Source organism: Microtus oregoni, unplaced genomic scaffold, assembly GCF_018167655.1.
Source record: "Microtus oregoni isolate MIOR12 unplaced genomic scaffold, Mior012 000023F_ref0000262, whole genome shotgun sequence".
Taxonomy (NCBI): Eukaryota; Metazoa; Chordata; class Mammalia; order Rodentia; family Cricetidae; genus Microtus; species Microtus oregoni.
This window is the reverse complement of record NW_024543082.1, coordinates 19,520,086-19,547,795: the sequence shown is the minus strand read 5'-3', so window position 1 is coordinate 19,547,795 and position 27,710 is coordinate 19,520,086. Positions and strand designations below refer to the sequence as shown.

Sequence of the window (27,710 nt, the reverse complement as noted above, 5' to 3'; positions counted from 1 at the left end):
TACCAATCTTTATTGCTGCACTGTTCAAAATAACTTAGTTACAGAGCCAACCTAGGTGTTGAACAACAGACGAATGGATAAAAAAAATTATGACATGTATACACAATGAAGAATGAAGTTATGTCATTTACAGGAAATGGATGCAATTGAAAATAATCATATTGAGTGAACTAAGCAACTCTCAGAAGGACAAAGAGCCTATATTTTCTTTCACTTGTGGTTCCCAGACTTGAGTAGATACAGAAAACAATATATGTATAAATGAAAAGTTCTTGGCTACTCTGTGTCCTTTACATCTTCATGTGTGTTTTAAGATGAATTTGCTAACTTCTGTTTTTAAAAAAAACAAGTTGGTACTTGGTAGGGATCAGCCTGACTATTCCATCCAGAAGGATGCTGTAAGGAAGGTCTTTCTGAGAAAATTTATAATTTGTAATATAATATATTTGGAGTCATGAGCTTTACCCATGCTTGAATTAGTTCCCTGGAACATCCAGAGTTTTTCACGAGAGGAGTTAAGTAATTTTCACAGCTAAGGCGAAGAAGCAAGTATCTATCTAGTTAGTAATTTAAAATAGATGGAAACTATGCTAGGCTGGCTGAGGTGGACGCATGCACACGGACTTTTAGTCTGGAAACTAGCTAGCCTCATGACTCATACATAGTCCAGTAGGTAAGGGGGAATACCTCTGAGCCTATAACCTGAGGCTTGCACTGTGTGCTCTCCCTGAGGTCCCACAATCCCAGGCTGGCCTGCTGGAATATTGAGACCAAGTGCCACTGAGGCTATTCTAGGACTGACAGTTTCTTCCACCTGCCAGCAGGTCACATTTTGTGACCACATCCAGCTGAGATTCCTGAGCCCAAGTGGGATGACACTAAGTCTCTGGATTGTATACTATGAAGACATGAATTGATGGTTTGTGATTTTTTTTCTCAAAGAAGCCATTTTTCTAAATGTGTCATTTGGAGCTATCAATCAAAACAGAACCTGTGGTCTTCTGCAACTGCTGTGTACTGTATATTTACAGTGACAACATGGCAGTGGGTAAAATGATCACTGATAAGGATAAGTCCCCAGAACTGAGAGGTCGGACTTAAGAGAGTCTCGGAGGGGGGGTGATAAAAACAAGAACACATATTCAGTGCTTGACGAAGCCTGCATGTTCACGGTAGGGCGATGACTAAATACAAGCTGAGACAGGAGGGAAGTGGGAAGGAGGGGTATTTGTGTGACACTTGGGAAAGTTAGTAGCTCCGCAAGACCTAGGGTTGTGTTCCTTACAAGTGTTTCTCTGGACTCATATTGTGGCTATAAATCCCATGTGTGTTAATAATAAAACACAAGGGCCCACCAAGCAACTGGCATTAGGCTGAGAGAGCTTCACAAAGTGGAGTGGAAAACTTTGTTTCACTCAGTTCAATGGCGGAAAAGTTCTATTAGCATTTTCCCTCAGTCTAGTCCCCTGTTTAGAATGCCAAATGGTTCGGTGTCTCTAGGTTTCTATTTCTGCTTGTCTATATCCGGAAAGAGTCTACGCTTGTGCACTTGACGGTAGTGAAGTCATCTGCTGTGAACTTTCAAGAGTCTGAACATAACTTAGAGACTCTGCTCACTTCAGCTGCTGAACAACGGCTTTGGAGGTGGTGGCAAACCACGAGCCATTAGCTCCGATCTCATCTGTTTCGGTGTTGATGGCACATGTTAGCTGGCTAAAGAGAAATGATTCTGTTTCCTTGACTAAAAACATAGGAAGGAAGCCTTGCTAAGAGGCAGAATACTGACTCTTTACTGTGACGCTGGAACCGTCTGAGGCAAAACGGGAATGTTTTGGGCCCTCGTAAACTGATAGCCTTGCTGAGGTGTAGGCTGATGGTCACATTTCATTGGCCCAGGACTGTCAACTGTCACAAGCCTATACCAAGCCCCACTTTGATTGAGCCCATTGAAGACTTTAGGCTCTAGAGCCAGGCTGCCTGAGCTCAGCTCCTAACTCCTTCAGGGACTGACTGTGAGTCCTTGATCAAATTGCTTAACCTCTCTGTGCTTCAATTTCCTTAACCTTCCACATAGTAGCAGTCACAGTAGCCCAATAATAGTGTCTGGAGCATCGGATGAGACCCCTCCTTCTCTCTGCCTCCCTCCCTCCTTCCCTCTCTCTCTTTATCCCTCCCTTTCTTTCTCTCTCCCTCCCTCCTTCCTTCCTTCTTGGAAAGAATCTCACCCAGTATCTCAGATTGACCTGGAATTCTCAATTGTCTTGCCTCTGCCTGGTTTTAGTGCGTCCTCTCTCTCTCTCTCTCTCTCTCTCTCTCTCTCTCTCCTTTCCTTTCCTTTCCTAAATGAATACCATGTACTCATCTGCATATATGTTAATTTATAGTATGTGATCATCTACATGTATATTAAATTTCTAGCATGTACTCTATATGTATATTAAATTTTCTGTGCCATTTGAAAGTCATTTGAAGTTGTTATAGATTTTACCCTCAATATTTCTGTAGAGTGGGGAAAATATCAAATTCTTTCAATTCTGGGTATTGAGTCTAGGGGCTTTGTGTGTATTAGCAAGCATTCTGTCACTGAGTTATACCCTAGCCCACTGCTTCCTTTAGGTTTAAAGGCAGGGTCTCCGCAAATCGTCCAGGCTGCTCTTGAATCCCTCTGTAGCTCCAGCTGACCTTGAATTCAAGATCTTCCTCCTTCATACCCAGAGTAGCTGGGATTACAGGCTCTTTACTGTTTGTCTCTAATTTCACCTGGCCTAACACTATCCTCTATGGCATACTTTTTCATTTGGTGCCAGATCCAATCTGAGGTCAAGCGCTGGCTTAGTTTCAGGCCTATCAACTCCTCTGAGCACATCCTTTTCCTTCCCTTTCGCTCCTTTTACCACAGGTTTTGTGCCTAACGTTTCCACTTGATGAGATTCAAAATCTACACGGGTAGGAAGCTACAGAGAGTAAGCTGTGTCCGTCTCAGAGTGGCGTCACACCTGGAGGCGCACATTGCTGACCTTCTCCTTGATGGCATTTATGTTGATTGATAGGTCAGTGTGTTTTATTTCTCCACTAAGTACTTATTAATTTTTCCCACATGACTTAGCAACTTAGGAAGATACACAAACACCCTGCTCCTCTCAATCTAGCATTCACTGGTGACTTTGCTCTCCTCTCTCAGTGTTGGGGGTCGCAGCTAAGGTTTGGCATGTGCCAGGCAATTGGTCTATCACGGAGTCACAGCCACAGACTATTCTGTTTTTTTAACTTTTCATTTTGAGGCAGGGTCTCACTAAGTTGCTCGGGCTAATAAGACTCACTCTGTAGCTCAGGTAGCTCTTAGACTTTGAATCCTCTTCCTCGGCCTCCTGAGTAGCTGAGAGGACAGGCCGTGCCACCAGACCTGGACCTATAGACGAGTCTTAACCTGAGCTAGTGTTAGCTGTGACCTTTGCAAAGGATTTTCCAACTCCAGCAGTTCCTGTGTTCACCAGTCAGCTCTTGGTCTGCTACAGGGGAGATCCATTCATTTTAGCAAATGTATTTGCTGGGAATGCCTTTCTCTGATGGACAGCTGTTGTTCTAGATTTGTTGAATTCACTGGATATATATTTGTGGTTTCTATTTCTTCCTAAATTTCCATTTTTTTCAAATGACTTATAATGCATAAATTCTTGATTATTTTGGTGCTTAAATCCACCCAGTATTGGTTGGCGGTGGACCTGTATTTATTTAGGTTTTCAGTTGTGCTGCCGCTTCCCTAGTGTGTACAGTCCAAGAGCTGTACACACTAGGGAAACACTTAGCATGAAGTCCCATTCCCGGCCCTCGGTTTTCTGAGAAAGGGTCTCCATGCTGTAGCTAAGGCTGGCCTTGAACTCTCTGTGTAGCTAGTGTAGACTCTACACTTCCCAGTCTCCTCCTCTCCTTCCTGAGTGTTGGGGTGCTAGGCAAGCTCCCAGGCAGGGCGTGGGAGGCAGGAGGCAGTGTCTCGACCCAAAGGTTTTCTGAGAGTATAGAAGAGAGTTGTTTACGGTTTTGGCTACAGAGATTGCTGTGTCAAGAGCTCTTCTCACAGCTGGTGTGCGCCTTGCCTTGTGTGCGCATAGCTCCTTCTGCCTTTCTATTTTCTTTCTTTCCATGCTTAAATCATTTGTTTATTGTAAGCTTCCTGCCATCCTTTTGTAGTTGTTTCTCAGAAACCATAACAAAAACAGAATCCTCAAAGCTCAGTCCAGCTGAGAGCGGCAAAGAGTGTTATAACATTTTATTTATTTGCTTATGTTTTTAACCAGGGGCTTCAAATTCTTCAATAGGGGAATGTCTTTGATCAAACTGCAACATAGTTACCTCTTTCTTTTCTATTGAAGGAACGTGTTCCTGGGAAATTGGTGCACCTGGTAATATGTACCAAGGCACATCACTCCTTCTATGGACTGTACCTTGAGGTTTATTTAGGCCTTAAACTTATCCTCTACAGAAGGCTTAAGTCTGTTTCTGGACTCTATGCTGGGAAAAGATGATGATTTCCTACAGTCTGTGCGATTTTCAGCGAATATTCTCAGGCATAAAAACAATCTAGTTGCTTTATTGTTATGGCTTCATAGTGAAAACTCTACCAGCATGCTATGTGGAACATCGACATCAGATCTGCCAGTGAGCCCGTTATTATCTCATTTCACAGACAAAAAAAACCCAAAACAACAACAACAACAAAAACAACAAAACAACAACAACAAAAAAAAACCTTAAGTACGGGTACAAGAGGACAGGCAGCTTGCCCAAGAGCTCAGTTAGTGGCCAGTCAATGTGTTCCCAAGCCCGTGCTCTAAGCATCATGCGGAGAGACCAAGGAGATGAAGACACCATGGACCTACCTGACATGATGAAATAACACAGCGAGCAGGTATCCCAAGTAGAAACCCAAGAAGATGAAAACACTGAAGAGACTGGATTTCACATACACAGATCCTAGGGAGAAGGAAACAGCTTCAGCCAGCTTGCTCGTGGGAATAGGACTATATTGGGAACAGCACAGCTTATAGAATCAGCCACCATCACATACATTCTTAAGTCCCAACAGATTTTCACTGAAGCAGCAAAAGTATCGGAGGTCACCCCATGGTATCCACAAGCAGCTTCATAGTGATGGCTGTCCTTGGAAGCAGGGGTGGGGTGGGGTGGGATAGGAGTGGGGGTGAGGGGAGAGAGTATACAACTCTAGAATTGAGTTTCCTCTTTCCTCTCCTTTTTCCCTCATTTCCTTTATTTCCCCTTCTCTCCCTCTTCTTTCCCTTCCCCCTTCCCTCTCTCTATCACACCCTCATCACCCCCACTCTTTCTATGCCGGAGGGCCTCATACAAGTTAGGCAAGCTCTCTGCCGCCAGGCCACACCCCTAGCCTGCCTCTTCCTCTTCAGAAAGATCTACTTTTATCTCTAAGTTAAATAGGCTTTAGTATTCTTAGGATGGCTCCGCTCAAGTGGAAGATTAATATCTAGTTACATGATAGATCTCCTAACACAAGAATCTCTCCACCATACCCCAGAGCCAAACCAACCTTTGATAGATGGGACAATGGTCACTTTCAGGTTCTTTGATCGTTGTAGATTCCAGGTCTGATTTTCATTTTCTGGTAAAAACAACAACAACAACAAAAACCCAGATAAACAAACAACAACAACACAAAAACAAGGCCGCAACAAGGCACAAAGCACAGCAGATCGGATATTAGTCTCTCACCTTCCACCCAGAATGGTTGTGATAAACAACATTCAGAATCTGCTCTGACCGCTGAACAAGAACTGAGCAAAAGCCAACATCTGACACCTCCGGGCTCCCTCGGGCTAAAACTCTCAGATTGGCCCTTGCTTGGGTACATTTTAGGAGCACCCACTGACACAAACGAAAGGCCACAGCAGCCTTCCTTCTCCATTGGAAAAGACGTGACCTTTCTCCTGATGTCCACAGACATGTCAAGAAAAATGTGCCCCGAACAGCTATATCCCCTTTAGCTTTCATTTTTCCTAGCCAGTGAAAATCTGTTGTTTTTTTTTTTAAACATAGTCATCAAAGGCCCTAGAGGTTATCAAGGAACATTAGACACTGGCAAGCCTATAGAACTACACAATTAAGAGAAAAGCACACCACGAGGGGTGCACCCACACACTGAGACAATGGGGATGTTCTATCGGGAACTCACCAAGGCCAGCTGGCCTGGGTCTGGAAAAGCCTGGGATAAAACCGGACTCACTGAACATAGCGGACAATGAGGACTACTGAGAACTCAAGAACAATGGCAATGGGTTTCTGATCCTACTGCACGTACTGGCTTTGTGGGAGCCTAGGCAGTTTGGATGGTCATCTTACTAGACCTGGATGGAGGTGGGAGTTCCTTGGACTTCCCACAGGACAGGGAACCCTGATTGCTTTTCGGTCTGAGGGGGGGGGGGGACTCAATTGGGGGAGGGGGAGGGAAATGGGAGGCGGTGGTGGGGAAGAGACAGAAATCTTTAATAAATAAATAAATTTAAAAAAATTAAAAAAAAAAAAGAAAAGCACACACAAGCAGAAATGCCACCTGACACCAAGGGAGCCTCTGTGTTGGTGACATATGGCCCATTGGCAGAGGGTCTGTGTTCTCCATTAATGGTCTATTCTCTCTGGGCAACACAGCTATTTGCGTATACACTGGAGCTTATGTAACCCCCCAGTTACAGGGTAAGTCATCACATTGGCTATCTTTCTGTCTTGTTAGGTACAATTTTGGCAACTGGGATGGCAAAGTCTAGACTTTCCTTGTATATTCTTGTGGAAGGGCTGACTGCTGATCCATATGAGTGTTTCTACGTTAGGAAATGGGATTTTAATAATGTTTCTATTGCATTCATTCTCTTTCTCGTGTGTGTGTGTGTGTGTGTGTGTGTGTGTGTGTGTGTGTGTGAGAGAGAGAGAGAGAGAGAGAGAGAGAGAGAGAACTTGCTGGAGCTGATTCTATCCTTCCATCCTAGAGTATCCAGGGATGGATGGAGGATGGAACTCCAGTCAGTTATCTTGGCTGTAGCCATCTCAGCAGCCCAGGAAACAGACCCCTTTGCATTTACATCACAAAAGCGAATGAAATGCCAACTAAGAGAACTCACTCTATATGGCCTGGTATAAGATTTCTAAATAGCCAAATAGCTGCACAGAATCAAACCAATCAGTGTTCCAGCATTGGGGGGCGAGAAACCCAGGAGCTTCCACCCCTAACCGAGGACTATCAACAGTTGACGACTTTTATAGGAGGGAAAGACAGTTTTCTTTAAAAGTGTGGCCCCTGATAGATCGGCCATACTCCAGAGGATGACCCTACACCCCGGAATATACAGTCGTTAGAAATGGAATCTCTGTGCTATGTAAGAAGTAAATAATACAGATGACGTGCAGTTGGGAGGAAGTGGAGAGGTGGTGGGTGAACTGGAAAAGAGGGATAGAAGTAGGGATTGAACATGATTAAACACATTGTATAAGATGCTCAAAGAATTAAAAATATTATATCAGAATGCTGAAGGTACAAAATGACATTTTGTAGTACCAATACTACCTTTAGGTATAGAATTATCTTCATTTTATTTTTTTATCCAAATGTCTCTCAAGTGCCTTGTCACGTTGCAGCTGCTACATCCCCAGGAAAACTAGAGAGGGGCTTTTGGTGTCCTTTCCTTCATTCCCAAGTATCCCTTGGCGCGTCTTACCCTGGATGGAGAATGATCCCCCACACGCGTAATCTTCAGGTTTTATCACAAACACCACGAAGAACTGCTCATCTGGAAAATCCTTCTTCTGTGTAAGACATAACAACCTCATGATTCGCAGGGAAGAAAGACAGCCAGGAGGAGAGGGGCAGTAAAAGAAAGGAAGAAAAGGAAAGTTCACCCCTGTCTTCCTACTCCCCTGTCCAGTGGGGTTTCCACAGTCCTGCTGTCTATTCCAGACTGGCCATGAACATTACTTCAGCCAAGAAATTAGTATAGGTGAGTACATGGAGAAATTCAAAGTCTATGCCCACTTGAAGATTTAGTACTATAAGAAACATAATAAACAATAGCCTAGATTATCAAAGAATATTTATATAAAGACATGTACATATAAGCACATATATTGGAGATAGTCTTGTTTTGTAACCCAGGTTGGCCTTGAACTCTTGATCCTCCTGCCTCAGCATCTTGAATGCTGGCATTACAGGCACAAACATAGGGGTTTATTGGTTTTACTTTAAAATCTAATAAGAAATAACTTCTCTAAAATCATGTCATAAATATTTAATAAATAATGCAGGTTAGGGAGATGAAGGACTTGGGTAGGGGGGACTGTGCTATGGCTTTGACTTCTGTCTGTGTCCCTCTCTAGTCCTGGTTCAAGTGGGGTTAACAAAAATAACAATACATTACAGTTTCTTAACCCAGGCATTTTTGTCATGCTCGAATTTCCGAGATTGTGTTTAGGTCACAGAGAAAATGTCTAAAGCTCAAGCATATGCCCAGAAGAGAAGTAGAAATTTATTGCCAGATACACAGAAGGTAGACATGGTGGGTATGGCTATGCCCCTCATTAGCCTGGTATAATAGTTCCTTGTCAGCTTGACACAAACTAGGTTCATCTAGGGAGAGAGACTCTCAACTGAGAAAATGCCTTCCTGGGATCAGCCTGTAGGTGTCTGTGGGGCATTTTCTTGATTAATGATTGATGTGGGAGGGCCTAGCCCACTGTGGAGAGTGCCCTGGGCAGGGGATTCTGGGTGTATTAAAAGCAAGCTGGATGAGCCACGGAAAGCTATCCAGCTATCCAGTAAGTAGAGTTCCTCCAGGGCCTCTGGTTCAGTTCCCGCCTCCAGGGTCTTGCTTGGAGTTCCTACCCTTGCTCTCCTCCACGATGAGCTGTGGTGTGGAGGTATGAGCTAAAAAACCCTTTCTCCCTCATTGCATTTGACTATGATGTGTTACACAGCACTAGAAAGCAAATTAAAATGCCCGCTGTTACTATTTTTGCATGTGTGTGTCCTTTTTAAATTGGGGATCATATCAATAAGGTATGCTATGGAAGAAATAAGTACAGACAGCAGGACATTTGGGCTATCAAATCTGTGATGCTCAAAACCTGAAGTTTGACTGACAGAAACTTGTCAGGTCTGATACCTAAATTACACTTAGCTTCTCTGCTGTTTTTGTCTCTTTACTCAACAAGCAATGTTGTCTTATGCTACTCAAACCGAGTCACAGATTTCTTAAGTACTAACCAGAGACTGGGGTAGAGCGTCTCTTGGAATAGGACGACATATTTCTTTGCTATAAAATACCACTGAAGTCACAGTTTAGTCAGAAATACCAAAAGGGCAAAGTGTTGCACGAAAAAGACTCGTGTGCCTTTGAATCTGGTATTCTCTCCAGAGCTGAATCCAACTTTTGGTGATGGCTACTGGTAGGAATTATAATATGTTAAATTTCTTTAAATGACTATAATACGCTTTACCCTAAATAAACTGGAACCTCATCTGGACTTATCCCTGTAAGCGATCTGTCAGATATATGTCCGATTGCATTGTAGATTCCCAAGAACCCCCAAGGGGAAAGAAAGAAGGCCTGAAAGAATAGCATTGCCTACCATGACCCAGGCACCAACTGCAGGCAGAACGCTATTCGCTTTTAAAATCAATCAGAAAGAAAAGAGATCTAAGGTACCCGGTGGACAGTCATCTCCTTTGGATGCTGGTCCGGTAGGTAAGTGACTATCGGGTGAGCCCCACTGCTTTTGTGACTTCAGAGGCAATGTCTCACCTGTAGCGTGATGGCAGCTTTCTTGGTCATGGACTGATAGACGCCATTGAATTCCACGTCATAGTCCAGATCGTACACTGGACACTGAAGCACATGAGAGACAAAGAGGAGAGCATCAGCACTGTGGCATGAGGTCACTCTGTACACATGTGTCAGGGCTGGGCTACCTGGACCACAGGCGGCGGGGGGGGGGGGGTCTTCTAATCTCGATGCCATGGGAGGTTTCCTCAGAACAGTCAAGAAATGGTCCTCTTACAATTTGGTTTTTCACCTAAGATGTCAGAATCACTCTATACAGAAGAGAACTATAAAAAGACTGTCTTAAAGTATGTAACATTTCCTAATTTTTTGTTGCTATCTTGTGATACAGAAAGCATCTGATGTTGTGACAGCAATCTAAAAACAGAGCAGGAAGTATAGCTTTTATTATACTTTTCTCACTAAACTTACAGCTGGGTGTTCTTCGTTCTTTGTCCTGACCTAGTCCCCATCCCACACCTCTTCTTTGTACCGATGAGATACGTCTTGTTTCCTATCAATGTCAGCGAACATGCACCGCCCAGTCAGGTGCACGAGATGTTGCTATCATCTGGCATCTGGGAGTGATGAACTGGAGAGGATGGCGCAGCCCCTCCCCCATCTATTCTGGAACATTAGGATCTTACGTGCTAGAAGGCTGACAGGATCAGAGCTCACCATGATGTTCTGAACCGAGACAACTGAACAGGGATAAGCCTTCTCAGACGCCACCTTAATGATAACGGAGTCCACATCTTCAGGAAATTCGTATAGAAAATACTGAGGATGAGAAAAAGGGAGACGTGACTTATTAACCTCAGGAAATGTCTGTAGAAACACAAGCCATGCGTGGGATTGCTTTCTCTACCATGATGTTTGGATTCCAGAGGCAAAGCTCGGGGTATGGCTACCGTCTTCCATTCACCTCATGGTAAGCAGCAAACTTCTGCCCAGGGCTCGGTGCCCCACCTGGGGAAGGCGGCAGCGATGGTGAGTGGCCATTGACACAAGGCTGCCTTTTCATTTTAGGATGCAGACATTTCTTATCAACTCCCTTAGCCTGGGCTTCATTCCTTTTCCTACTTAGGCACTCCACTCTCAGCCTCTTCTAAAAGCAGATGTACGCAGGATGTCACGTCAGACACAGCTTTTGTCTGTGACGTATGAAGCTCCATCTTGAATAGTAGTAGATCCTTCTGTTCCTCAAAACCATCTTGTCGGAGGGAAGAATTAGCTTTCCACCCACCTTTCTTCTAAACCTTTTGGCAAAGAATCTTTTCCCTAACTGAGATATTCTGGGAAACTATTTAGCTGAAAAGACGAAGTTTGATGTTGAGCTGATGGAGGAAGGTCATTGGTTAAAAAAATAAAGAAACTGCTTGGCTGGCCCTCATAGGTTAGAACATAGGTGGGTGGAGTAAGCAGAACAGAATGCTGGGAGGAAGAGGAAGTGAGCTCAGACTCGACAGCTCTCCTCTCGGGAGCAGACGCCTCAGAAGAGACGCCATGCTCCTGGCTCCTGGGCAGACAGACACACGTGATGAAGCTCTGACCCAGGATGGACGTAGGCTAGAATCTTCCTGGTAAGTGCACGTAGCTGTGCTACATAGAATATTAGAAATGGGCTAGTCCAGGTGCGAGAGTTAGCCTAGAAGAGGCTAGATAGAAATGGGCCAAGCAGTGTTTAAATGAATACAGTTTGTGTGTTGTTATTTCGGGCATAAGCTTGCAGGTGGCCAGGGTGCTGGGGGACGCAGCCCCGCCGCTCATATTACTACATTGAGCCTTGAAATATGTTTGTGATTTGGGGTAAATTTATTTTTCAAGTATCGGTAAACTCGTGTGTGTGTGTGTGTGTGTGTGTGAGAGAGAGAGAGGGGGGGGGCGTGGGTGACTGCATAGGCCAGAAGAGGGTATCCGCTAAGACCAGAAGAAGGTAAGACAGGCATTTGTGAGCTGGCCAAGATGGGCGCTGGCAACTCCACTCCAGTCTTCTGCAGGAACCATGTGTGCTCTTGACCTCTGAGTCATCTTTCCTAAACCACAGGCAACATTGCTAACGTGAAGAGGTGACACTATTTACCTACCTCAGTTGTGAATCCATTGGGGAAACATACTGACTCTTAAAACATTTAAACACATTTAAAAAGGGGGGGGGGGAGGAGAATTTCGCCCAATAATATCAGGTGTGGCAACTGTATGAAAAACATCAAGTTTGTGGTTAAGGTTGGAGACCCACCCTGAGGAGACTGATATTTTGTAGACCTAGTAAGCACATTATTTTAGAAAAGAGGTAAAAAAGTCAAAATTTAATTTTGCATTCCAGTATTCCTTATACTAATGCTCTCTTGAGAACTAATTCAGTATAGGTAGAATGTTAGAATTAAGGAACACCACTCACATTCCTATTTAGAAATCTTTTCATGCCTTGTATGACTGCATTTTGGAGCATGATTCAAATCCACATGAAACAGGGTTATTCCAAAGGAGGAACCTAGAGGTCTCAGGGTGGTTTTCAGGATAGTCATACTTTATAATTCAAGAGCACTACTGTTAGCATTGAATAAACACTACGACTTTGAACACTTACCAACATGTCAAACTATTATCAACTTTATTTATCTCTAAATCACTACAACCCCAAAGGAATGTTTTAGACCCCTTCCTTAAAATATTCTTTATTTAGAAAGAAATATCATTTCATTTATTTATTTATTTTGGTTTTTCAAGACAGGGTTTCACTGTAACTTTGGAGCCTGTCCTTGAACTAGCTCTTGTAGACTAGGCTGGCCTCAAACTCAGAGATCCACCTGGCTTTGCCTCCCAAGAGCTGGGGTTAAAGCCATGAGCCACCACCGCCTGGTGAAAGTATCTATTCTTCTTTTAGGTATATGTTTTGCCTGCATCTGTGTCTGTGTACTAAAAGACACAGTACCCCAGAAGAAGGTATTGCATGCCCTAGAATTAAAGTCAGATATAGGTATGGGCCACCATGTGGGCACTAGGAAGCAAATTCATGTCCTCTACAAGAGCAGCAGGTTTTCTTAGTTACTGAATCACCTACTTAGCCCCTCTAAATACCATCTGAATTTAAATGGTCCATAACTATGAAGAAGAACAAACTGTGCCCTGCAGCCTTTCTGGCCATTGGGCATCAAAGTATAGGATGGCTTTCACAGAAAGAAAATTTAAATCGTCGCTTTAAAGGCCAGAGGTGGGACTCAGCTGGTAAAGTACTTGCTCAGCATGTACAAGATCCAGAGTTCAAGCCCCAGCATCACAGAACAGAAGTAGGAGTTCATTTCTATGGGTTTTAGAGCACTACTTGGTACATCTGTTCCCATCATGACCGAGGACATCAGGTCAGCCGTTTGAAATCAGCCATAGTGCAGGAGTTTTTACCACAGGAAGAGGAAAAGGTGCAAATCTAGTTTTGCCCTACCCCCGAGGAGCTGTTAGATATTTATAAGCACATCGGTGATTGTAATAGAGTTACAGAGGCCCATACTGTTTAATCACCAGTTTACTATATGCAGAACAAAAGCCAAGTAACCATTTGTGAGCAAAATCTTACTAAAGCCATCAAAAAACATAGGCTATGTATTGCGGCATATAGATGCGTCTTGTCTTTCTGTTTTGAGACAGTGACTTGGTATGTAGCTGAAGCTGGCTTGGAACGTGCATGTAGCTCAGACTGGCCTCTTGCTCACACTTCTCATGTCTTGGTTTGGTGTTTAGAGTGGTCGGGTGAAGGTGTGAACCACTACATAGGGTCAAGAACCTATTTTGAACTTGTTACAGCATAGAGTCTTTCAGAAACCATATAAAGAGGGGGAAAAGGTAGTTAGAAATGTCATCAGGAAAACAACTTAAAAAAATAGTTTCGTGTGTCTATTCTGCTTGTGGTTATTTTTTTATTGAGGAACACATAAAACTAGCTAATTATTTTACTGACAGGGAACACAAATTCAATCTGTCAATATTATGGCAGGAATGGAAATCAGTCTTATTTTTGTATTTTCAGAACAGCCATTTGCATATCTGTCTGCTGTCAGCCTTCCCCACTCAGTCTCCCTGCCCTCTCTCAATCACCCAGACGTCTATCATCACAGAGTCTGTGATTATCACCTCCTCTTTCCCATAGCACCCAGTCCCATCTAACATCCCTCAGGACATATCAGATGCATGACTTTACTCCATGAAGCATGTCCCACGGAACACTGGAAATAGATATCATGCTTCCTATTTTATCCCAATAAAGGTGGTAATATTAAATGTGCCCAAGACTTAAGTAACAACCAAGAATACATAGAGTAAGGTCAAGGGCGTTAATCCACGCCAACTTTACTCTCTCTGCTCCAAGGTGTCTGTGTGCAGCACCAGCAGCTGGGCTCTGGATAACCGCTGGACATTTTCGCTTACCTGAGGTTGAGAGGGGCTGGCAGTGAAGTGGAAGGCGACATTTGTCCTGAGAAACGTAAGGGGGAAAAGTGAGAGAGAAAAAATGAGTTGGCAAGAAGAACTAGTTACTTAAAGGAGGGCCATGTTTTGAAGGACATTTGGTCCTGTGATCAGATAAACTTCAAGGAGACTTTCTGTTTTCAACAATAAAGAACGATGAAGTTGGGGAAGAAGACTGCTTTCCCATCGGTAAACATCCATGAGGTCGTACCTATATAAACACCTCATTTAGTTTTCTGGTTGCTTTTCTCTTTGGACTCTCTTAAGATATTCCAATCAAGTAATATAATCAATCAGGCTGGATCACGAGAAGCAGATAGCAAGGGAGGAAATGCAAGCTTAGGTCCTTTTGAATAATGTAGGTATCCCTTCATGATAATGTTAATGGAGAACTGTGCTTTAAAAACGGGGCGGGGGAACAGATGGCCACTGTGGGACAATCAGTAGGGGTCGGAATACATTCTTTTTGCCCCAAACATCTTCCTGGTCTCCTGCAATACTTGCTGAAGTCTCCAAAATTTCACCCTCTTTTGGCTTTAGGCTTTGTCTTCTATGCCCATCCTTAACCCAGTGAAGCTATTCGATCTCGAAATAGAAATTGACTGTGAATTAGTCTCTCGTGTACAGAGAGAGAGAGCCAGGACCCAGGCACAAAGGAAGGAGAGAGCTAGAATTCCAGTAAGAAGGAAGTTCTGAGCATCAGGTGCTGTCTGGTGTGAACATCTATGAAGTGGGTCAACAGGCTGGAAAACACAAACATGAGTGGGTTCTCCAGTGGAGCTGCTCCTTTGCACCTCATTATTAGTATTGTAGACACTTGCTCAAGATCACCACACTTGAATCCCCAAGACTGACAAACTGGTCACTCTCCCAGTGTCCATTCCTCCTGGCATTGCTAAGTCTGAACCTGAACTTCGGGGTTCCTTCACTATCTTCATTCCCTAGAGCTCTCTGAAGACTTTCTTCCCACTCCCAATTTTCCTTTTTATAAAAATTAAATGACTTTTTATTGAAAATATTTTACTTTTCACTTTTATATACCAATCCCAGTTCCCTCTTTCTCCCCTTCTCCTGTCCCCCACCTCTCCCTTCCCATCTCCCCATCGACTCCTCACAGGAGATAAGGCCTTCCTTGGGGAGTCAACAAGGTCTGGTATACCAACTTGAGGCAGAATCAAGCCCTCCCCCTCCCCGCCCCCTTATCAAGGTTGAGCAAGGGATCCCACCATAGGGAATGGGCTCCAAAAAGCCAGTTCATGCACCCAGGATAGGTCCTGGTGCAATTGCCAGAGCTCCTTCCCAACAGATCAAGTCACATAACTGTCACCCACATTCAGAGGGTCTAGTTTGGTCCCATGCAGGTTGAAAACAAAACAACAAAACAAAAACAAAAACCCTCATTCCGTATGCTATGAAATGCAAACCTAAATAAAGATTTAAATTTACACTGGGAAAAATTAAATAGTTTAAAACTTAACCATTTCTCTAGAAATGGCAGTCAAGACACGTATGCAAGGTGCCCATAATAAGAGGCATTCCTTAGAAGTCATAAAATTTGAGTACTGTTTATAAAGATAATGGCTGTCATTGGTCTGGCCTCTGAACTGAGCCAATTGGAATACTAATTCAACATAGACTTTCTATGGGTTTTAGGTTTTGTTTGTTTTGGTTCCTTAAGTTTTATTGTCTTTAAGACAGTAACATTTAAGCCTTCTGGGTTATGTGGCGTTAACAGTAGCTACAAAATAAACAGTGTGTGGTTGGGGATGGAACAGTATCGGCTGTCATGGCCCTGATGGAGGCCAGCAAGCTGTGGTTTATCAAAGGCCTTCCCCACTCAACAGCACAAAGCTAACTGAAATCCACTGCACCTTTAATGGTACAGCAAGAAGCAGCCAAGTTTCAATGCGTTTGTTTCGAAACTGAAACACAGGAAGCAAATGCTTAAGGCAAGAGACTAAAACCTAGCTTTGTTCCCCTGCTTTAGCTGTTAAAGGAAGCCGGGGAAGGGGAAAGAAAGACACATGAGAGTCAACTGAGGAGATTTAGAGATGGACGACGGGGAAAGTAGAAGCAGAAGGGTGCTTGAGGGATGGAAAAAGAAACAATAAAGACTTACAGAAGAGTAATAAAGAAGGAAGGAAAGATGAGAGGATGGCGAGCAGAGACAAAGGTTCGTAGTTTTGAGTGAGGGGCCATAGTAGTCACAGGACCCTACACGGCTCCTATGGTGAGCTCTTGTCAGGGACAGTGGCTCTTCCACACCCACTTCGTTTGCAGAAGGAAATGTGGTTGTATTATTACTCGGCACTGTGGACTCCCCATTCCCTGTGGTCTGCTGCTTGCCCACTGCCGACTGTTGTGAGCTCCCTTCCGACCACCCCACAGTCCTTCCTCCAGCCCTCCTGCTATCTCTCACCCTCCAGACTTCATCCTCCTGGTGTGTGCAGTCTCCCCCCACATACCTGCACCCTGCTCTTTCTTCCTTTTTCTGGGACTTTGCGTCTACAAATATCAACTCTCTAATGAATCGACTTTACCTTCCTGCACCTTCACTTAATAGTTTCCTGTCTTCATCAGTTCCAAATAACTGACAGACTAGTCAAACCAAGTTCTTCCTCTGCTCTCCTCACTCTCTCTCTCCCTCCTTCCCTCCCTCCCTCCTTCCCTCCCTCCCTCCTTTCCTCCCTTCTCTCTCTCTCTCTCTCTCTCTCTCTCTCTCTGTGTGTGTGTGTGTACATGTCCTGTGTATCCCCACACATGGGAGACCAGAGGTCAGTCAGTGTTAGTGTGTTTCTCTATTGCATCCACCTCATTTTTCTAACTCTTTTATCCTTTGACAGTTTTGTAGCTGTGAACAATGTGTGTTAAATGCCTGACCCTCACTCTTTCCCTTCAATCCCTGTCTCCTCCCCAATAGATCTCCCTTCCAGTTTTAAGTTTTGTTTTTTTTTTTTAAAACTAGCCCGCCAAGAATACTAAGTAATGCCGGCCAGCACACGGCTGTGGGGATAGCCACTGGGGCGTGGGCAGCCTGCTAGTGGCCACCCCTCAGAGACAAGTGACTTTCCCTTCTGTAACAGCCAACAGCTCCTCAGTTGGGGGTGGAGCTTCAAGCCTCCATGTTGGAAATTTTTAAAGATTAATTTTAATTTATGTGTGTATGTGACTGTGTGGGTTTGCATCATAGGTGTAGGTGCCTCCAGAGGCCTAAAGAGAGTGTCAGAGTCCCTGGAATAGTCACTAAAGTCACAGGTGGTTGTAAGCCACCATGTTGAGTATGGGAATCAAACCTTGCCCCCCCCCCGAAGAGTAGTAAGCACCCTTAGGTGCTTCTGTAGTGTAATTGTGCCCCCTCCTATAATCTTACAGGGAGTGGCACTAATAGGAGGTGTAGTTTTGTTGGAGTGCGTGTTATGGGAATTCATTCAGCCAATAGCCTTTTGGGTACCAGCCCACTAGGGGGTGGTCTGAGGGTCTCCATGTGGACTGATAAGCACAGACAAAAAGCGTGCCAGCTCTCTAGGGTGGTAGTTGGATTTCTGTTCGCAGCTTCCAGCGCCCACAGAGCTGCCTTTACTTCCCAAGTGCTAGAATTACAGGCATATACCACCATGATAGGATAAAGGTTTGATCATACAGACACATCTAGGATGATGATGATATAATAATAATAAAAGAGATGAGATCGCTAAATTCCTCAAGATGCTTCGAAGTCTCTTCACATTGGCACTGGTTGTCGTTCTTTGCTGCTCAGACTCTTTTATCATCCTTTACCACTTCCTGCTGGCTACCCTCATCTTCATCGCCAGTAGGTCCCAGGCCTTAGCAGAGCTGTGTGCAGATGAGCCTCCACCCCGCTCAGAGTCCACTCTCCTTGGGGAAGCTGTTCCTCTGTCCCTCCTCTGACTCACGGCTCTTCATCTCGGCTAGTTTGCCCAGTTCCCTTTCAGCATTCTCGAGAGTTCCAGCAGAGAATTTTCCTTTGTTTTATCTGGGTCAATTCCTTAATAGCCTGCAGGTCATCTTTCAGCTTCCTAGCTAGAGAAGATCCCTGCTGTCCCCTCTTTATTTTGTCCTTTCGCCAGGACTTTGCCGAGACACCTGGGGTTTAGAGAGCACAGCAGCCCGAGCAATGGAGAGAGGAGGAATGCATGCTGGGTAACTGTACCTCCTGTCACTGTAATGGGGAGAGGTGGAGAAGTGCGCTCTGGTACCAAAGCACACATCTCTGCTGAAGAATGCTTCCCTTCTGTTTTACCTCACTTATCTTGAGGCTCTATTGCAGTAGGGAATAGATAAGCAGCCCGGGACTCCACTTGGTCTGGACTATGTCACCCTCTCCTAACAATGCATCCGGTACCCTTTTAGTTTAAGACCCTGTTCCTGCATGGAGTTGGGTGCACACTCTCCTCCAAACAAAAGAGTACGTTCCTCCTCCCCTTAATGATCATCCAGAGTGGATAGTTTCTATTTAATTTTACTCTAGATAACTCTGAGTGTGAACATAGGGGTGTCCAATCAGGCCTGAATTACTTTTGGGCGCATGCACAATAAGGCAAACTGTGCCTTCTGAGTAAAGATTTGGGACGAATCCCCTGTCTACCATCTCAGGTCTTTGCATAGCTGGGCACGGTGTGATTGAGATCTGATGCATCATGAGAAAGGACATGCACGGTGACCAGAGGCTGACATAGTCAGTCGTTTTTGACCTGCCCATTTCCCCTCATCTTCAGATTCATTCAAATTTTGTGTATTTCAGCTCTTTTACACTCTTCAAGACCCCTTCTCCCTTTCACCTTGGCCATCACAGCAGCCTCCTAATGCCTCTGCAGCCAACACTGCCTCCTGCAGTCCGCTTCTCACACAATGAATGGCGCATGTGGACAACTGAGTTCTCAATGTCCTACCATGTCCCTCCTACCCCACGATCCAGTGACCGCCTGTTCCTACAGCATCCCCCTCCCACTGCTTCCTGCCTACAACTGTGACCTCTAGGGACACAGAGTGGTCCATCGCTGGGAGCTGCTGGGAAGATGGTGTTTGTGTGTGTGTGTGTGTGTGTGTGTGTGACAGGAGCGGGAGGAATACTTAGAGGCAGAAGCGTCTTATTTTAAAATCTGGATGTGAATAGATAAGTGCCTTGTGCAATGGAGAAGCATATTTAGGGAGGATGGATTTAAGCAGAAAGAAGAAAGAATGTGTTATGAGGAGAAGAACTTAGAAGAGGAAGCCAGGAGCAGAATTCAGGCTTGATTTTGCTTTTCTGTCTTTGTGAATTTGGACATGGACAGCATCTCTGGACCTCAGAGTTGGGTGCAGTGATGCATACCCCTAGTCACAGCTTCTTAGGAGGCAGAGATATGAGGACGGCTTGAGCCTAAACGTCCAAGGCCAGCCTGGCAGCACAGGCAGACCCTGGTCTCAGCTAAGACCAACAGAAGCCTCTGGACATCAGCGAAATGTGTTCTGTATGATTCTAGGCTGCCATTCCGAACTGTGTGGCAGAAACTGCCATGTCAGAGTTAATTCTCCATAGTTGGAGCCCAGTTCTTACCACAGCCCTCATCTGGACCCCATGACCACCAGCCTCTGGGTTTCTGGGTCCCTGGCCAAGTTAGTGAATCGAGAAGGGAAGAAAACACACATAGCTCAGCCACCGCCTCTTTTCAGGCTAATCTTCACTGCATCCAAGCTCTCCTAACTCTGTGTTTCCTTCTGTCCGCAAGGTCTGTTTGATGACCCAATGTCATATTACCCGAAGTGAAAACAGAAAACAAACGTGGCAGAATAGATTTGCAAGTCATTCATTAACACTTGCACAGAGCTGCGACCCAATGACTTCCATTTCACGGTGTTCTTTCCCTGGGGACCAAATTACCTCACTAAATATCAGCACTGCAATTCACAGAGGTCAAAGCCAGCTGACAGCAACAGATCAAAGGTACCACTGGCAAAGGCAAGTCTTCCCTGAAGGTTCAAGTTGAGCTCTCTGTTGAAGCCCTGCCCAGCTCATCTTTAAAGATGGCTGCTATGCTGAATATCTGCAGGCAAAGCAGCAGAAAGCAAAGAACCATGTGCACTTGCTTACCGGAGCTGGAAGTGTTTGATTTTGGTGACCAGCAGCTGGTAGTGGGCACCGTGGGGAGCCATGGATGCTACATCTACAAAGATCAGTTGCTGCAGAGGGCCCGTCTCATTGGTTGCTTTCGATGGACAAAGAGTGCGACTGACTTCCTGGTAGTTGTAGCTCCGCTGGTATCTGCAGAGGTGGGTGTGGACAGCATCAGCAAGGAGATGCAGTGAACAGGGCCAGGGAGAACGATACCTTACTCCACTCCTCTCTAACCTGGCTTGAAGTCCAATTTCAGGCTAGATCTGTGGACAGCAAACCTAGGGCACCTGTTGTTGGCATCTGTTATCTGACAGGGACATAGGGACTGCTATGTCCTGGCCAGTTTACTTAGAAGTTTTACATCGCATTAAGCCAGACACCCCAAGTTATTCAATGAAAAGCACCAAAATTCACGAGAGGAACTCTCCTTGTTAAACAACCAATAAAGGCTCCTCTCTCTCTCTCTCTCTCTCTCTCTCTCTCCAATTTCACTGATTTCAAGTCAAAACTATCAGAATTAGTACTTAACCCTCAAATTCCTGAACCTTAAAATACCCACATCATAGCACCTCAGTAGGTGCTCACTTCTCTACGCTTTCTGGACTCTGTATAGAGGCAACAATGCCTCCTTGAACTTTTCTTGGCAAATTAGGGACAAAATCATCTCCTCTACGAGGACAGGGACTCCTGTTATTCTTCATGGTGTCTTCCCAAACTTGGCTCTGCCCTGTGGGCACTGCTGTCTGAAGGACACAGGTAAGAGAGGCATTCTGAAGAATGGGTTTGGTGCTGCTCATATATGGACTGCCGGGCCTAACCCACTATGGATATGGAAGGATCCATTTTCCAAATGGGGGGGGGTGGGAGTAGAATGTTATGATATATTTTAAGTAGCATAAATTCTCCCAGGTGCTGAGAATCTAGACGGAATGCTTGATCTGAAATCCAGAGAGAATGGAAATGCATAGCACCGAGCAGTCTGGTGCAGGCATTCATTGCTTGCATTTGGGGTGCACTAATCTGACATTTCCACGTCTGAGTTCTCTTCCGGCTAAGACAAAAGAAAGCAAAGTAATAGTAGTAGTAATAATAATAATAATTAAAACCCCATCTAAGTCTAAGGACATTGAAGAATGACAACTGTAGTGATGCTACTTACAGTCCTTGGAAGAGCAGAGGAACCTGCCAGGACAGCACTGCTTTCTGCTGGCGGACCACGACGAGGACTGGGTAGTCCAGGTTCTCAGAGGAGCTGTTCACATGCACCCGCACCGCTGTCACCTGTGAGGCGGGCGAACGCAAGCTCGTTGATTCCCGACGTTTCTGCTCATGACAGGCGACCCAAACGCCCCAGTTGTCCTCGACTCTTCATAGGCTATCCAGAGAGGGCCTCAACCCCCACCACACATTGAAGTTGCCCTCGGAGATCCTAATAATTGATGCCTGGACACAGTTTGCATAAAACTCTGATTCGATTATGCTCGGATGAGACCAATTATGGGGCCTTCAAATAGTAAGCTGAGGAGCGGGGGCTGAGCAGTCAGCTTAAGGCTCTAAGAATAGCTCCAGGAGGGGATAAAAATCATCTCAATGGACTCTTTTCTTATTTATAAATAAGAAATTTATAAATTTATAAGAAATTTATAAATAAGAAACTATAAATACAAATACAATCAAAATCACAAACATTTCCCAAACTGCCTCACAGTCTCCAAAACTCCCAGCTGATGGCGAACTGGGTATGGTAAATCATTCTGATCATTTTGTTTCCTTTTTTGTTAATAGCCTAAGAGATGGGCTGCTGCTTCCCATCCAACTGCAGCAAGCCCTGTAGGGCTGAGTCCTGCCTGCTCCAGGCTAAGTCTCTAACAAGCCCTTCTACACCAGCAGCATGCCGCTCTGCCTGAGAGCACACAGCACACGGAGCGAGTCTCCATCTTGCTGAAGATGGGAAGCTAAGTCTGATTCTGAGGTTTTGGTGTTTTCCTTAAGACTCTTACAGTACCATATAAAATACAGAAGATGATAAAGAAAAATACAGAAGAGTAAAAGAAAAAAAATAAAACCTGACATTTTTACGTATGAATGTATTATTGCCTTTATGTCCTCTTGAAAGTTTCTTTATCAGGGGGCCAGTCAAATGGCTCGTCAGGTAGTTCAGTGGCTAAGCAACCTCAGGATCCAAGTAAAATCCTGGGTGGACCAAGTTTCCTTTAGGAGATGGAGACAGGAGACCTTGGGGCAAGCTGGCTAGAGAGACTAGCTAAGTCAGTTTTCCATTTGATGCCGCCTCAGTGAATAAACTGGATGAGATATGAAGGCTGTCTCTCATCTACAACCTCCAGGCCTCCAGATACAAACATGTGCACACACACACATACACACAGGGAGAGAGAGACAGACAGACAGAGACAGAGACACAGAGAGAGATAGGGAGAGAGACAGAGAGAGACAGGGAGAGAAAGACAGAGACACAGAGAGAGACAGAAACACACAGAGACAGACAGACAGAGAGACAGAGACTGGAAAAATAAAAAAGCAAGTCCCAAGTTGAATCTTGCAGACCTGCCACATTCCAAGCGCAGGCTGAGAGGAAACAGGCTAGCCTGCGCATTGCATCCAGTGCTTAGTTCCCTGGATTCTCCCCAATCAAGCCACGGCTTCACATTGTTAATGTTAGCACAGGGGAAGAGTAATTTATTAATTTGATAAGAAGTGCTTGTTCCTGAGGGAGCATTTTCTGTGCCTACACTGTTTCCATGGAAATTGGGTTACAGCTGATGCTGTACTTCTAGGGCAGCCCTCTTCTTTGTTAAACTCTGGGACTCCCACAGGCCTCTCAAACGCCACATGGCTGCATGGAATCTCCCACTCCTTTCACTCCTAATTTTATTTTATTTACTTATTTTAATGAATGGCTCCATCATGCAGCTATTCATCTAAGCTTGAAACCCGAGAGTCCTGCTTGGTCCCTACTTCTGCCACTTCTAACTCCTTCATTCGGTTCTTCTCCAGGCCTCCCTCCCTGCCGATGCTAAGCTCAGCCCTCAAGGCCCTCTCGACAGCCTCCTATTGATTCCTTCAGTGCTGTATTCCTTACGTTGTCAGTGTCATCTGTCATTCTCCATGTCAAAGACCTTCAATGGCTCTGAAAAATTTTCAGTCTTATGCCAAAGTAACAATGGTGTAGGAGGTCCTTCTGTCTTTGTGTTGCTTTCATTGGTTAATAAAGAAACTGCTTTGGGCCTTTTGATAGGGCAGAATTTAGGTAGGCAGGAAAGACAGACTGAATGCTGGGAGAAAAAGGGGCAGAGAGAGAGCTGCCATAGAACCGCCAGAGTCAGACATGCTGAATCTTTCCCAGTAAGCCACTGCCACATGGCGATATACAGATTACTAGAAATGGGTTAAATTAAGATGTAAGAATTAGCCAATAAGAAACTAATGAGAGCTAATGGGCCAAGCAGTGTTTTAATGAATACAATTTCTGTGTTGTTATTTTGGGGCTAAGCTAGCTGGGTGGCCTGGACGAACAAGCAGTCCCTCCTTCTAATATAACAAGGAAACTATAATAAATAGTTATGAATCATTCAGCTTTGATAACTACTGACAAATGTATTTTATTTTATTCATGCTTTCTATTTCCACACATTCCTTCACTGTATTCTGAAACACACACACACACACACACACACGCATTACTTAATCATCAAATAGCTTAAGGAATATCTCTAAGAGATTAGAGCCTCCTTAACGGAATCCATAAACAGGGCTAGAGATATGCTCAGCAGTTAAGAGCACTTGATGCTCTTGTAGAGGACCCAGGTTTGGTTCCCAGCATCCATATGGCAGCTCTCAACTGTCTGTAACTTTACTGGGGATCTAATGCCCTCTTCTGGCTTCCAAGGGCACCAGGCATGCACATGGTACACATACATATAGAGAAACATATAAACACATTTAAAAATTAATAAATCTTTAAAAAATGTAAGCAGTATGACCTCACTAACTACCATTTTAACTCTTTTAATTTATCTGATATTTATGTGGTGTTTGTAGCTTTTCAATTGTTTTAGAAATTGAATTTTCACACTTCATTGTAAGGCAGCAATTCTAGCCTCCTCTCATCTGAGGGAGGTTTCTGATCCAGCTGATCAAGAACAAGTCTAAGACCATACATTTCTAGCAAATACTGGTGGGCGGCTGAAGTATGTGGCCTGGGGCCTACCCTTTGGAGGTATACATTCCAAAGCCATCTACTGATCTACCGCATGAGCCTATGTGTCATGGTGAGATCCCCGACAATGAGCTCAGCATTGCTACAGCAGCCTGGACGCTGTTGTTGGGACTAAGTGTCCAGCACAACAGATGCATCATGGCTGTATTATGCCCCTCAGCGCTCAACCATCTCCAAGTCCTGATCTTCCTGGTCTAGCTTTCGTAATCCACTTACTTTTCTCCATTATTTAATAATGGCCTTACCAGCCGTGATAAAAACAAACTCAGAGATACTGACATAATAAATTGCACAAAAGATAACAGAGTGGGAGTTGCGCGACACTGGGCAGCCTTGCCAGACGAGCAGATAATATATACCCAGAGGAGAGGATCAAGAGCCTTGCTCAAAATCTGTTCTGCCTTTCTGAAAGCTAATGAGCAGCTGAGAAAATTGGATTATGCCTACTGCAGGGAAGTAGGCTGTGTGAAGATAAAGCCCAGTGAAGGGTAGATACTGACCATGCTGAATGGACCCCGACACCTTGGAATAGAGCATTCTCAAAGCCTACCATTTTCCCCTTCTGCTTCCACTTGTTTCCATGACAAAAAGAGTACTTTTATTACAGAGATTGTGTTTCTTCCTGTATTTGCTACAAGCATAGAATCACATTATAAGCAGGAGAATTGTACAAGTATTTTTGCCTCTGGTAGTATATAGATCATGTTTATGAAAGCTCTGAGACCCCCTTTTTAATCATCTATGTCAGCAGGGAAAAGCTCAAATTTGGAGGTGGTACATTTTTCTTGCATATAAAGGATACAAGTGAGTTTAATTCTAATTTGACTTTCTTTTTGCTAAAGTAATGAAACTGCAGCTCTATTGCACGAAATCTCAGGTTCAGATATAGAGGCTGTTGGCTTCCATCATTAAACATACCAGTGTATGCCCCTCCGACCTTGAACATCAGGTTCTACTTGTAAAACGGCTATAGAGTGTTTGTGGATAGTCCCTTTGCTAATGTGTAACTGCTTCGCCAACTCTGTCGTGCTCACCAGGTTTTATCTGCTGGTGTTCAGCTACTCCCATTCTTCTTTTCTCCCTTTCCATCCATGTTCCCAATAGTCACCGAGCATAGACACTTGATATGGGATTCCCCTTTGTATGTTGTGAATGTTTTATTACCATTGGTCAATAAAGAAGCTCCTTCGGCTTATGGCAGGACAGAATAAAGCCAGGTGGGAAATCCAAACAGAGATATATAGAGAGAGTAGATGGAGTCAGGGAGACACCATGTAGCTGCCAAAGGAGAAGGACGCTAGAAGCTTACTGGTAAGCCACAGCCTTGTGGTGATACACAAATGAATAGAAATGGGTTAATTTAAGAGATAAAAGCTAGCTAGTAATAAGCTTGAGCCATTGGCCAAAAAGTGTTATAATTAATATAATATAGTTTCTATGTGATTATTTGGATCTGGGCAGCTGGGAAATGAATGAGCAGGGTCTGCTTGCAGACACTGACCCAGGAGCCCCAGTAGGGACTGAGGATATACCAAAGGAAACCTTTCCACAAAGAAGGCATGGCAGCTCATCAGAGTGTGGTAATGAGCTGTGGGCTCACACAATGCCTCCCCAATGGGTAAGTCAGCTAAGACTAGAGGCAGGCTAGTCACTTTTGAATCAATGGAGGCGGCTCTTCCACACAAACTCTGCTATTGCCTCACTGGTATGTACAATTTTTATGTTCAGTGTTAGAAAACATCTGTCTGGGCAGATGACAGGGAGACCATCTATCCAGCTGTGTCACTTATAACTGAGAATCCTGAGACACAGAGGTTCTGTGACTTTGCCAAAGATACTCAGGTGCTGAAGAAGCATGTCAGCAACTCAGCTGCCACAAATGCTTGGTTAGAATATACTGCCTGCACTGTTTTAAATCATCCACTCCGGCAAGCACCACTGTGAATCTTATATTATTCCACTAGAAAACCAAGATGTTATAGAAGAACCATACATGATGCGACGAGATAGCTGCATGCTAGGACATACATGTACATTGGCAACAGACTGGTATTTTAAATAGATAAAGAACTTGTAGTAAACAAAACCCCCAAGCAATGGAAAATTGGAGCAAAGTTGTGTGGTGTTTTGAATAGAAATGACCCCATAGTATAGGTTCATTTATTTGAATTCTTGGTTATTATGGAATGTTGTTAAATGACAGAGGTTAGGAAAGGTGTCCTTGTTGGAGTAGGTGTGGCCTTGTTGGATAGACTTTGGAGTTTCAAATGCTCAAGCCCAGTCCATTTCTCTCTGTCTTTCTACTGCCTTTGGGTCCAGATACCTAACTCTCTGCTCCTCCCCAACACCTTGTCTGCCTGCATGCTGCCATGATGACAAAGAACTAAACCTCCGAACTGTAAGCCAGCCCCAGTTAAATGCTTTCCTTTATAAGAATTGCCGTGGTCATGATGTTTCTTCACAGTAATAGAACACTGACTAAGAAAGGATGTAAGCAGCTTCTAAAGAAGGAAGAATGCCCTAAAAACATACGAAAACACATTCAGCACTTTAGACTCCTCATAGAGACAAAGTCTCAAATGTATGCCCTTATCGGGCTTGCAAGGCTATTGAGAAAGTCAGGAACTCTTGCATGCTGCTAATAAAAGTGTTGTACCATAACAACCACTTCATGAAGCAAGTCGAAAATAGGAATCAGAGTTGAAGATGAATTATCTTCCCACTCCTAAGTTTATAGACAAGAACTCCAACACAAGTGCACACACACCCACACATGAAATCTTGAATAAGAAGGTTCACTGCAAGCGAATGAAACAAAAGTAAGCTATGCAACAGAGGAACAAAAAAAAAAACACCACTGCAAGAAGAGGCTAGACACTGGAAAAGTGAATGACAGGAATACGGATCAGTGCGGACAACGCTCACAAAGATGAACTGAGAGAGAGCAGGTGGACAAGGGAGTCACATTGCATAATTCCTTTTAGGTGAACTTTGAGGGTAAGGAAAACTATGCTATATGTATGTATGTATGTGTGTGTGTATATATATATATATATATATATAT

General features: G+C 44.2%; 1 protein-coding gene across 4 annotated transcripts in view; it reads right to left on the bottom strand.

The window, feature by feature from the left end:
- Sidt1 (SID1 transmembrane family member 1) overlaps positions 1-27,710 on the bottom strand; it is an 88,719-nt gene that overhangs the window by 35,492 nt on the left and 25,517 nt on the right. For 3 of the 4 annotated variants that reach the window (XM_041673024.1, XM_041673021.1, XM_041673022.1), the window contains exons 2-9: positions 21,569-21,690; positions 20,386-20,556; positions 14,256-14,301; positions 10,512-10,613; positions 9,816-9,899; positions 7,737-7,824; positions 5,561-5,632; positions 4,878-4,971 (exon numbers count right to left, since the gene is read on the bottom strand). In XM_041673024.1, coding sequence (XP_041528958.1) covers positions 4,878-4,971; positions 5,561-5,632; positions 7,737-7,824; positions 9,816-9,899; positions 10,512-10,613; positions 14,256-14,301; positions 20,386-20,556; positions 21,569-21,690 — 779 coding nt within the window. The remainder of the gene's footprint in view (positions 1-4,877; positions 4,972-5,560; positions 5,633-7,736; positions 7,825-9,815; positions 9,900-10,511; positions 10,614-14,255; positions 14,302-20,385; positions 20,557-21,568; positions 21,691-27,710) is intronic. The other variant, XM_041673023.1, reaches the window with a different exon arrangement.